Source organism: Triticum urartu, chromosome 3A, assembly GCF_056163025.1.
Source record: "Triticum urartu cultivar PI428250 chromosome 3A, HENAU_Tu73, whole genome shotgun sequence".
Lineage (NCBI taxonomy): Eukaryota > Viridiplantae > Streptophyta > Magnoliopsida > Poales > Poaceae > Triticum > Triticum urartu.
This window is the reverse complement of record NC_141875.1, coordinates 645,425,619-645,438,467: the sequence shown is the minus strand read 5'-3', so window position 1 is coordinate 645,438,467 and position 12,849 is coordinate 645,425,619. Positions and strand designations below refer to the sequence as shown.

Below are 12,849 nucleotides of genomic sequence, written 5' to 3'. Positions count from 1 at the left end.
TGTTTGTCTACAAAATGATTCGTGAGTTTGAAAAAAAATTCACAGATTAAAAATTGGTCCACAAATTTAAAAATGTTTATGACTTTGATTTATTTTCTGGATTTCAAGCAATGTTTCAAATTCCAAAACATTCACTATTAACTGATAAATGTCTCGTATATAAAAATCTTCATGAATTTCTAAATATTCTTGAATTTTAAAAAATATTTCCAGATTAAAAAAAGTTCCTGGATTTTTAAAAAATCATGAATACGAAAAATATTCATGCATTGAAAAATGTGTTTAGGAATTGAAAAATTTCCTTGATTTTAAAAAATGTTCCGAATTTCAGAAAATATTCAATAATTTTACAAAATCCAGAATTTCAGAAAACGTTCACGGATTTGGAAAATATTCATCAACTTTAAAAAAGAAAAAGATAGTCAACAATAAATAAGTAAAAATAAAATGAGAGAATCTTTGAAAACCGACACAAAGAAACATAGGAAAAGGAAAAACAGTGGAAAGACCCTTCTCAGAAACCTAAAATGGCTGTCCGAGCTACATCAGCCAGCGACCTGGGTGCGCATTTGATCGCCTATTCCGCGCGGAATAGGATCGACCCAAAATCATGTCTAACTAGTAAAAGAGGCCGTGTAGCGTGAAAAAAAGAAGTAAAAACGAGGGCGCGCCGTTTTTGGGCTGTAAAGTAGTAACAGAGGTGCCGAGCTTTCACTCTAATCCGACAATGTCGGGCTCTTCTACTCGAGGATGAAGATGAGCGGAGCGCCCATGGCGGCGGCCTTCCGACCAGCGGCGCAACACCTCGTCGCCCCATGCGACGACGCCCCTTCTCACTCCCGCTGCTCAAGCAGCTTTCGCCAGCGCCCTGCGCCTCTGCCGCCCTATAAGATCCCGTCCCCGCATCACCATACGTTCCAGGATTAGGTCGCCAAGATCTAGATTCGAGCCAGTGGAGCTGAATATGTATACGACTGACTGGTCCTTGTAGAGCTCCGCCGCAGGTAGCTCATAGAGTCGTGGTCATCAGCCGTACTGTCCGACGCTCACTGCCGCCGACATGCGCCTCACCCACGAGCTATGGCGGGTCAGCGGCGGCCGAGAGGACGGCCTCGTCATTGAGGTGAATAACGCGACTCCTTCTCACCGGATTTGTGCTGGCCCGTGTGTCAATTTGATGGATTTTATCTGAGCTCCTTGTAGTTCCATCCAGGTGTTCTGTACTTCTGTTCTGAATTTTCTGCGGACTGAAAATGAAACCCGTTGTTCTGTCATGGAGGTTTCTCAGTTCTCATGCCCGTTTCCCCCGTTGTACAGTACAGGATTATACGGAACCGTGTGGAGAGCTATACGGAATTCTTATGCTCACCTACCAATTATACGCGTGTAACCGTGTGGAGAATCACTACACAGAATTGACAAGCGCAAGCGCAAGCGGGGCCTGGACCCTGGATATTTTCGCGGTTGACAAGTCTGTGGCCGCCAACGATGACCAACTGATGCCATGGCCTGGTCAACGGACCCATCCCAGAGCAGTATAGGTACCATTCACCATTAATCTCAGTCAGGCGAGAGAGAGGGGGAACGCCAAGCAAGAACGATGAGGCGACGACATGAGCTGCTGGTCTCGCCGTCTTGTTGCTTGATCGGCCTTGTGCTGCTGCTGCTCGCGCTGTCTGCTCGAGCTCAGCGGCAAGCACAGACAGGTCCGTCTGAAGGTGCGTGATTTTAGTACTTTATTCAGTTCATGCTAACACGCTCGGATTGTCTTCACGTGTCTTCTCTTTTTTTGAGAAACACCTGTAATTTTATTCATACTCGTAACAATTACAGTGGCCGCGCTGAACACCATCTTCTCACGGTGGGGCCTGCGGGCGTCCACGGCGTGGAACATCAGCGGCGAGCCTTGCAGCGGTGCCGCCATCAACGAAACCGCCATGGATTCAGACAACGAATTCAATCCGGCCATTAACTGCGTCTGCTCCTACAACATCAGCACCGTCTGCCACATCACCAGGCTGTAAGTTGCTCCTTTCGATCCCGAGCAAGATTAGTGCCATTGGTGGGTGCATGTTAGCTCCGGGCAGCGGGTTGGTCCTTGCAGGTAACAACACTCGGTTTGGCCGTTCAAACTTGAAAGTTAGCCCAGGTTTGCTAAAAAAAAAGGTTATATTTCAGCTTGAAGTTGCAATTAGTGATAGTAAATTAGTAAGTACAGTTAGTCAGTTAGAGCTGACATTTTGTAGCTCGGGCCTCACTGACAGCACAACTGCCGTAAGCTGACGACTTTTGCCAGACATGCAGTTCCTTATATCTAAAAATATCAAGACCAAAATATTCTGAAACAACCTATGAATGGCACTTATATGGAGGCTTACTTCATTGTTGGAATATATGTTGAAGTGTCTACCATCAACAAGAAATGCTCAAGATTTTTGTAGCAATCCATATAAGACAACCGGACATTAGAATTTCTTTATGATTATATTAATTTCTTTGGCAAACTTGTTGAAAATTGGGATATGATCCAATGTGTCTGCATGCTTGTGAACTCACCACACATTTCTTGTTTGTTGTGAATAATTGCATGTTCTCATCCTAGTCCATGCTTTCAATTTGTTACGCTAATACTTATTGTTCTTCCATTTGTTCATGCAGGAGAGTATATGCACTAGATGTGGTTGGTCAGATTCCCGCGGAACTGCTAAATTTAACTTACCTGACAGTACTGTATGAACTATTTCCACCATGAAGCTTCAAAGCTAATGGATGTCCACTTAAAGTGTTACACATGCTCACAATTACAAGCTGCAGTTCCCCTAGTTACTGTATGATGCATGCCATTAGCGGGAGATAGAAGGAGTGCAGTAGTTTTTCATAGACTATTTGTTCTAATCTTACATCTATAGGTTAGAATGGTGCGAACTGAGTATTCATGTGTTATACATACAGTTTCTTCGTTGACTAGTTATGCCTCTTTCAATATAAGTCGCTTCTGTTGATGTGTTTGGTTTTCAGACGCCCTTCCCTTTATTTACATGTTATTTTCAGTCGATTTTTTCCCAATAACTTGAAAATTGTAGTTTAACTATAACAGGCTCACGCTACTTCTATAGTTCATGCAATAACATTTATGTTACATATCATTTGGTAGCATGGTAGTTCTAGTTGCCTTTACTTTCCAAGGCCTATACGAATTAAATGCTGATGCCTGCCAGCCAATAAGAGTTTCTGCAATTGAAAATTTGGAAACATTAGTTTTACATTGATTCTGATGCGCTTCGCCGCTTTCAGGGATTTATCCCAGAATTACTTGACAGGATCTTTGCCAGCATTTCTTGGAAAGCTGACTCGGTTGCAATATCTGTAAGAATTATGATTTATCTTTCTCTGAAGCATTTAAATGTAAATGGTATCTCGTGTAGTGCATAACTTGCCCTGTTTTCTTTTCAAAATTACAAGAAGTTTGAGTATCAATGCATTAACTGGAGTTTTACCGAGCGAGCTGGGTAACCTCAAGAATCGCATTTCTCTGTAAGAGAATATATCTCTTTTTATTGTGGCAACTCGAATCCAACACAAAAGTATTGTAGCCATATGTGGCAATTGTCAATCTGTTGGTTCACTTTATTTGTGATGCTCAGAATCTTTTTGTTTATGGAAGTTACATGCAAAGTAAATAAAAGATGTAGGCTCCATAAATTAAACACCTGATTTTTTATGTACCAATTGTATCGTATTTGTATTTTCTGAACCTCCATTTCCTTATGTTTCAGGGGCGTTATGTAACACCCCGGATGTAACTTTCCCAATTTGTACTCCAACTCTTGCCGTTTCCGGCGTTAAGTTATTTTATTTCCTCGGGTTCGGGTTTTGTCTCCGTGTGTTGTTGTCGTTGTCATGCATCTCATATCATGTCATCATATGCATTGCATTTGCATACGTGTTCGTCTTATGCATTCGAGCATTTTCTCCGTTGTCCGTTTTGCATTCCGGCGCTTCGTTCTCCTCCGGTGGTCATTTCTAGCTTTCTTTTGTGTGTGGGGATTAAATATTTCCGGATTGGGCCGAGACTTGCCAAGCGGCCTTGGTTTACTACCGGTAGACCGCCTGTCAAGTTTCGTACCATTTGGACTTCGTTTGATACTCCAACGGTTAACCGAGGGACCGAAAAGGCCTCGTGTGTGTTGCAGCCCAACACCTCTCCAATTTGGCCCAAAACCCACCTAACTCTGCTCCATTATATAGAGCGTTCGATCACGATCGTGTAGCCGAAAACCGCACCTCATTTGGACTCTCCTAGCTCCCTCTACCTATATATTTAGCCTCCTCCCCGAAAATCCGGACGAAACCCTAGTCCCCCTCCTCCTCCAGCCGCCGGACAAAATCCGGACGGCCGGACGTGTCCGCTCTCCGCCCCGACCAACCGCGTCGTGCCACCTGTCCCCGGGGCGGGACCGCTTCGCCGCCGCCGCCCGAGGCCCGCCAGGCCCGTGGGAAGCCCCCGCGGCCCGGTCCGCCCGTCGCCGCCCGGGTCGGCCTCCTCCCTCGCCGCGCCGCTCGCGCCAGCTGCCAGCTCCGCCGCGACGCCCCTCGTCGCCGGCGCCGATCCCGCTCGCCGCCGTCCCGCATCCGGTGCCGCCCGGCCTCGCCCGAGCCTCTCCGGCCATCTCCGCCGTCCACCGCTCCGACCCCGACCTCCGGCGACCGGACCCGCGCCTCCCCCCGTCAAGTCCGGCGAGCCCGAGCTCCTCCGGCGATCCTCGTACGACGTGCGCCGATCTGGATCTGGATCGGAGCTACAGTAAACCCTAGGAGGTCGAAATTTTCTCGAAGTCCCTAAATTTTTCAGTCCATATGCTCCTGTTCGAGGCCCCGTAACTTTGCATCCATAGCTCCGATTCATGCATATAGCATATCAAAATGTTCATCTCAGAGAGTACATCATTTCATTCCATTGCATCATTTTCATTTGAGCTCATCTTGATGCCCGAAATGCTGTTAGAAGAGGGCTACTTGAGTTAATTGTCAGATCTGTTACTCCGTTTAGCACTTTTGTCATTTTTGCCATGATTAATGTGTGCATGCTATGCCCGTGACTTCTGCATATGTTTTGTTAAGGGTTTTGTCATCTTTCCAGAGGTGCAACCCATGTATTTTTGTGACGTGTGTGGTGACTTGTGCAAGCTTGCAAAGTGGTGCATTTGCTAATTCTGTTTTCAGGGACTTAGTTTTTCACTAAGTCCTGGGATTGTTTATCTCACGATGCCATATGTTCTTATTGTTTCCTAGTGATCCGTGCCTCTTTTGAGGATGATTAGTAAGGGAGTTTTGTTAATCTTGTAGTTATCTATCCCTCCATGTCTTTGTTTGCAATTATGGAGCACCCTAGCTTGAGTCAATCGAGCTCTACTTTTGCTTCGTTGCGAATCTGGGCAGATCGTCAACTTGTTTGCGATTTTGCCGATGTTATTGTAGTTGATCCGTGCATGTTATGCCATCGTTCTTGCCATGTATAGCTTGAATTTTGTGCCTTCTTAAGGGATGTATGCTTGTCTTGCCATGACTTGCACCGTGGTGAGTGCATCGAGCTTGTAAACATGCCTTCGTGAGTTATGTTTCAGCATGTCCCAGTTTTTCACTAAGTCTGGAAACTGATTATGTTTTTGCTATGTTCGTGTGCTTGTTAGTATATTTTGTGATCCGGTTTGGCTCAAGGTCACTAAGGGACTTTTGTTAAGCTTGTTGAGTAGCTCCATGCCATGTCTTTCTTTGTCATGTTCAGGTCATGTAGCATGTTGTTTTGTTGCTCCGAAGAGGGCTATATGATCTGAAATTCCAGACGCGTGTTAACACTAAGTCTGAGATCTGTTTGCCATTTGCGTTTTTGCCATGCTTGTTTGAACCTCCTAATGGATGAATTGGCCATAGCTCAGTGCTAGACTTTTGTTAAGCATCTTGAATGCTTCCCTGCCATGTATTTTGATGCCATGTTTGAATGCTGTAGCATGTTCATCTCATTGCATTTAGATGCCTACTTGCTGTAAATTGCAGACCGGTGTCATTTTTGAATCGCTTGCCATTTCCAAACTGTAACTCCGATTCCGGAGTTCTTTATATCGTTTTCAAGCGATTTCATCTCATCTTTACAGTGGCACACTTGGTTTTCCAAGTTGAGTCCAGGTTCATGCATTTCCTGTCATATCTTGTATTTTGCATCCCGCATCGCATCCCGCATAGCATATCATCTTTGCATTGTGTTGTTTGAGTTTGCACGTTGTTGATTGTATCCTTGTTGCTTGTTTGTATTGTTTGGGTAGAGCCGGGAGATGAGTTCGCTAACGAGGAGCCCGTTGAGTTTGCTTTTGAGGATCCAGTCAACTCTGACAACTGTGCAGGCAAGATGATCATACCCTCGAAATCACTACTATCTTTGCTATGCTAGTTTGCTCGCTCTTTTGCTATGCCATTGCTACGATGCCTACCACTTGCTTGCAAGCCTCCCAAATTGCCATGTCAAACCTCTAACCCACCTTGTCCTAGCAAACCGTTGATTGGCTATGTTACCGCTTTGCTCAGCCCCTCTTATAGCGTTGCTAGTTGCAGGTGAAGATTGGAGGTCGTTCCTTATTGGAACATCTTTTATTTACTTGTTGGGATATCATTATATTGCTATGTTATCTTAATGCATCTATATACTTGGTAAAGGGTGGAAGGCTCGGCCTCTCGCCTAGTGTTTTGTTCCACTCTTGCCGCCCTAGTTTCCGTCATATCGGTGTTATGTTCCCGGATTTTGCGTTCCTTACGCGGTTGGGTTATAATGGGAACCCCTTGATATTTCGCCTTGTTTAAAGCTTTTCCAGCAATGCCCAACATTGGTCTTACCCTTTGCCACCTAGCCTCTTTTTCCCTCGGGTTTCCGGAGCCCGCGGGTCATCTTATTTTAAACCCCCCCGGGGCCAATGCTCCTCTGAGTATTGGTCCGACCGAGTAGACTGCGGGGCCACCTCAGGGCAACTTGAGGGTTGGTTTTACTCGTAGGATGTCTCATCTGAGTGTGCCCTGAGAAAGAGATATGTGCAGCTCCTATCGGGATTTGTCGGCACATTCGGGCGGTGTTGCTGGTCTTGTTTTAACCTGTCGAAGTGTCTTGAATTACCGAGATACCGAGTCTGATCGGAACGTCTTGGGAGGAGGTCTATTCCTTCGTTGACCGTGAGAGCTTGTCATGGGCTAAGTTGGGACTCCCCTGCAGGGATTTGAACTTTCGAAAGCCGTGCCCGCGGTTATGGGCAGATGGGAATTTGTTAATGTCCGGTTGTAGATAACTTGAACCTTAATTAATTAAAAATGAAACTACTGAGTGTGTTACCGTGATGGCCTCTTCTCGGCGGAGTCCGGGAAGTGGACACGGTGTTGGAGTAATGTTTGCGCAGGTTGTTCTCTAGTTTCTCGCTCGTGCTTTGCCCCCTCTTCTCGCTCTCCTTTGCGAATAAGTTAGCCACCATACTTGCTAGTCGCTTGCTGCAGCTCCACTCATATTTTACCTTGTCATACCTATAAGCTTAAATAGTCTTGATCGCGAGGGTGCGAGATTGTTGAGTCCCTGTGGCTCACAGATTACTATTACACCAGATGCAGGGCCTGATGATTCCGCTCCAGGAGACGCGTACGAGTTCAAGTGGGAGTTCGACGAGGACTCTCAACGTTACTATGTCTCCTTTCCCGATGATCAGTAGTGGTGCCCAGTTGGGGGTGATTGGGACCGTTGTCGCATGTTGGGTTCTCTTTTATTTTGGCGCCGTAGTCGGGCCATGAGTGTTTGGGTGATGTAATGTTATTTATGTACTTGATTGACGTGGCGAGTGTAAGCCAACTATTGTTATCTCCCCTTTATTATTTACATTACATGGGATGTTGTGAAGATTGCCTAACTTGCGACATATGCCTTCAATGCGATTATGCCTCTAAGTCGTGCCTCGACACGTGGGAGATATAGTCGCATCGAGGGTGTTACACGTTAGCACAAATAAGTTTGTCGGTCCACTCCCTGAAGTAGTAGAAAACTTGACCAAACTTGAGCAACTGTTATGTCTTGGTTCTGCTTGACCTAATTTTCCTTGTAAGACCCATGTAATGAAACTCAGCATAACCATTTCTCTCTTTCAATTTCAGGTATATCGATAGTTGTTGTTTAAGTGGAGAGCTACCATCTTCCTTTTCCAAACTTAAGATCCTGAAATCCCTGTGAATTCTCTTCTCATACTTTCTGATCTGTTATAAAGTCATTAAAACAGACTCAGTGTATTAACTTCGTCCTTATCTATCCAGATGGGCATCAGATAATGGGTTTACTGGGAAGATACCTGATTACATTGGAAGCTTATCAAATTTGCAGGATCTGTAAGATATCATATGAAGAATTTGTTGATGAAAATGATGAATTGAGCCAAGAAATGATTCACATCTGTCTTCAATGTTCATGATAGGACTGAAGTTACTGTTTTTCTAAAAAAAGTTTTAGACCATTGTACTTCTTTTGTATCACATGTTGGAGCCCGCTTTCAAAATTTGTAAAAGAATTGATTCTTTTCCCTGCTAATTAGATGTATCTGTCAATGCAGGAGACTCCATGGAAATAACTTTGACGGTCCCATTCCTGCAAGTTTTTCTAATCTTATCAACTTGACAAATTTGTATGTTCTTCCTACTTTAGATTTGGTGACAGCTGTTGTGCACTTAGTGCAAAAATCGGGCTTGTTGTTCACTAACTTTTATATTGTGAAGGAGAATTGGTGATTTAACGGGAGAGCTGTCTTCATTGGCTTTTGTGGTTAACATGACGTCGTTGTATACTCTGTACGGTGACACAGTTTGCTCTTACCAACTTTTTATTAGTTTGCGCTTCACAACTTTGTATGTCTTCGCATATGTGGGATAACCTCTTTATTCTCTTCCTACAGAGATCTGAGAAACTCCAGGATATCTGACAACCTTGCTTCAGTGGACTTCTCAAAATTTGTTAACCTCAATTATCTGTAAGCAATTTTGGAACTGTTTGGAATCTACTGTATACTTGAGAGTAAAGTATTTTGTGTTAAAAAGCTCTTTATACGTTCTGGGTGAGGCAGGGACTTGAGTTTTAACAGCATCACAGGCAAAGTTACTCCAAACCTTCTGAACCTGAATCCCCTCGAATTCCTGTAAGGATATCTGTATAGAATCTAGTGTATTTGGAAGTCCTATTTAAAGTAGTATTTTTATTTTCCCCAAACTGAAGTTCAGATGAATCAGATTTCTTGGGAGTAATAACCTCTCTGGGATCCTACCAGATATGATTAGCCCTTCACTTACTACTATGTGAGCTGTTTTCTTCCTTCGTTTTAATTTCCTTTTCCTGTTTCATACTGACGACAGCATGTATGTCCGATGTTTTTCTTCATCCTTTTGGTCAACATGTCTGTCATCTGTCTTTGCAGTGATCTGTCATACAATATGCTCTCAGGAAGATACCCTTCTTGGGTTAACATGAATAACTTACATGTGTAGGTTTTTCTTTTCTAATTCCCATTTATAAGGCAGACAAAATCAATCATGCCTGTTGTATTCTGGACTCTGAAACAACAAACTTCCGTGAACATCGCAGTTTGTGACTTAACTGTCTGAATGGCATTTCTTTTAGGAATTTGGTGTGGAACAACTTTGGGATAGATAACTCGAACAACAGGTTTTTCCCCATTACTTCATTTAGTTTCCCTTCATATGTATGAACCACTTATATTCACCATGTGATCAAACTATCTGTTTTGTTCCTAGTATTTTGCCTTCAGGACTAAATTGTCTTCAGCGAGATACTCCATGTTTTGATTCTCCATCTTGTGCCCTGATCTCTTCATCCTTAGCAGTATCTGCTCTGGGCATCACTAAAATCTGCATCACTTTTTTAATGATCCTAATTTGTAGATTCCTCCTTTGCGGTAGACTCTGGTGGTTCGAGACCCATCAGAGGCTCAGACAACTCCATTTACGAACCTGATGATGCCAGTCTTCCAGTTGCATCATACTATGTTACGAACTCAACGAGATGGGGCGTTAGCAACATCGGGAGATTCATGGACTCGTCTAATGGGAGTTATATAATATACACTTCTCGCCGGTTTACCAACACACTTGATTCTGAACTATTTCAGACAGCCAGAATGTCACCCTCTTCATTGAGATACTACGGCATTGGGCTCAAGAATGGCATGTACAGCGTTGTACTTCAATTTGCAGAGATTTTTTTCCCAGATGACCAGACATGGAAAAGCATGGGAAAGAGGATTTTCAATATATATATCCAGGTGGCTTATTATTTGAATATATAATCAAATAATAATATTTTGCATTGATTCTCATTTGTTTTGTGCACTAAACCGATTCTAGAATATCCCATTTTTCTCTGTGGACTTTAATATCTTTTGCTTTGCTTCCCTGGTGCAGGGAGATCTTAAAGAAACAGATTTCGATATAAAGAAACAAACAAATGGAAAATCTTATACTGCTGTTCAAAGACAGTACACTGTTGAAGTAACGAATAATTTCATTGATATTCATCTCTTTTGGGCTGGAAAGGGCACTTGTTGCATTCCTGACCAAGGGTTCTATGGGCCATCGATATCAGCATTAAGCGTATCTTCTTATGGTACTGTTACTTGTGCTATCAATTAGTTACATAAATCATATAACAACAGTCCACTTTCTATTATCTTACGCCTACTTAGATGGCAACGGTGAAGGGGATCCTGGTTCACAGAGAAACAGCACTACCAGTAGAACAGGTTTGGTTGTTGGAGTTGTAGTCTGTGTTGCGATTTTAGGATTTCTAGCACTCGCTGGGGCCTTTGTTTGGAGGCAGAAAAGAAGAAGGCTAGAGGTGGAAATGGAAGGTAACATAAACCATTAAAATTAGAGTGTTAATCATGGGGAGAAATTGACACGTGCTTCATTTTGCAGAGCTGTTCAGTATAGTTGGAAGGCCTAACGTCTTCAGTTACGGTGAAATAAAGTCTGCTACTGACAGTTTTAGTGATAGCAACATTCTCGGAAGAGGGGGATATGGACCTGTTTACAAGGTTGGTTACATTTCCAACAAGATTAAGCAGCTCTAAATTTCATTGTAGATCGTTGCTATACGCAATCTACTGAACATATTGTACTTGTTTCACGCCGAAATCATGAGTTGTATCTTTTTTGTACAGGGTAAGCTACTTGATGGGAGGATTGTAGCTGTAAAGCAGCTGTCTTCTACATCTCATCAAGGGAAAAAAGAGTTCATGACAGAAATTGCAACCATATCTGCGGTGCAGCATCGAAACCTCGTGAAGCTGCACGGTTGTTGCATCGACAGTAAGACACCACTTTTGGTCTATGAGTATCTGGAACAAGGGAGCCTCGATCAAGCAATTTTTGGTAACTTTCATTCTCATTGTCATTGTCCACCTGAAATGTCTGCTGTTAAATCATCACCATGAAAAGTATCCTTCCAAGTGTCTAAATCTTCGGTGAAAACGCAGGCAAGACAGACTTGAACCTGGATTGGAGAACGCGCTTCGAGATATGCATAGGCATTGCAAGAGGTCTCGCATACCTCCATGAGGAGTCCAGCATGCGGATAGTCCACAGGGACATCAAAGCCAGCAATGTCTTGCTCGACGCTGATCTCAACCCTAAGATCTCTGACTTCGGGCTGGCCAGGCATTACAAGGACAGCATGACGCATCTCAACACCGGAGTAGCTGGCACGCTGTAAGAACATTTGCTGTCCGTCTTAATCGTTCCATGCACCTTGATTCATAACAGAGAATCGATCAGAAGCTCACGGTGTTCTCTGCTTTTAGTGGTTATCTAGCACCCGAGTACGCCATGATGGGACACCTGATGGAAAAGGCCGACGTTTTTGCGTTCGGCGTCGTGGCACTGGAGATCATCGCTGGACGACGGAACTTCGATGACAGCCTCGAGGAAGATGAGAAGTATCTTCTTGGATGTGTAAGCTTTCACATATTTATCCCGACCTCAGAATAAATCATCTACTTCACTTTGCTCAGCATACTAAGGAAATTAATCTCACCACTACTCTCAGGCCTGGCATCTGCATGAGAGCCAACGGACACTTGAACTGTTGGACAGTAAACTCATTGAATTCGATGAGGAAGAGGCCGCGCGACTCATCAATGTCGCTCTTCTTTGCACGATGGGCCTGCCTCAGCGACGCCCACCAATGTCCAAGGTCGTGTCCATGCTCACGGAAGACATTGAGGTGACTGACGTGGACACAACCATGAGGCCCAGCTACGTCCCTGAATGGCAGCTCAGGAGCTTCAGCAGCAGTTACGTCTCAGGGTCGGGGTCGTCGGCTCAGCAGTCCTCCGGCAGTCAAATCAGCGCGCCGTCCAGCTCGAGCAAGAAGCCCGGGATCCACAGGGACACCTCACCGCTGGCTTTGTCGCGTTGTTCTAGTGGCGGGATCGAAGAGGGAGCATGAATGCCCGGAGTAAATTGCAGAAAACCACCATAATTGGGGACCCTAATTCACAAAACCACCACCTTTCGGTTTTTTTTCAAAAACACACCGCCATTGTACTGACAGTTTTCAGAAAACGCTAATCGCTCAATCAAAACTGTTTAAGTGAAAATCTGACCAGTGGGTCCTGATGACATGTCCACGTGACGGAGGATAGACGGCACAACTGGTCAACCCTGCCCCCCCTTGACTTTTCCCCGCGCGCAGCAGCCAGCAGACGAGGAGCACCTAGCGCTTCCGTGTACATGCACGCCCTGCGGCTCCGGCCAGCCAGGCTGCCGGCC

The 12,849-nt window shown here is 44.4% G+C and overlaps 1 protein-coding gene across 1 annotated transcript; it reads left to right on the top strand.

The window, feature by feature from the left end:
• Nucleotides 1-701: 701 nt before the first annotated feature.
• Nucleotides 702-12,750, top strand: LOC125545732 (putative LRR receptor-like serine/threonine-protein kinase At1g56130). The gene is made up of 24 exons (XM_048709760.2): nt 702-1,123; nt 1,318-1,718; nt 1,834-2,020; nt 2,659-2,730; nt 3,295-3,366; nt 3,463-3,534; nt 8,176-8,247; nt 8,332-8,403; nt 8,625-8,696; nt 8,788-8,859; nt 8,964-9,038; nt 9,132-9,203; nt 9,295-9,360; nt 9,480-9,545; nt 9,683-9,727; nt 9,817-9,878; nt 9,964-10,343; nt 10,483-10,684; nt 10,764-10,928; nt 10,996-11,114; nt 11,241-11,451; nt 11,556-11,787; nt 11,880-12,030; nt 12,125-12,750. The coding sequence occupies exons 2-24, from the start codon at nt 1,601-1,603 to the stop codon at nt 12,524-12,526; spliced, it is 3,057 nt and encodes a 1,018-aa protein (XP_048565717.1). The 5' UTR covers nt 702-1,123; nt 1,318-1,600; the 3' UTR covers nt 12,527-12,750.
• The last annotated feature ends 99 nt before the right edge of the window (nt 12,751-12,849 follow it).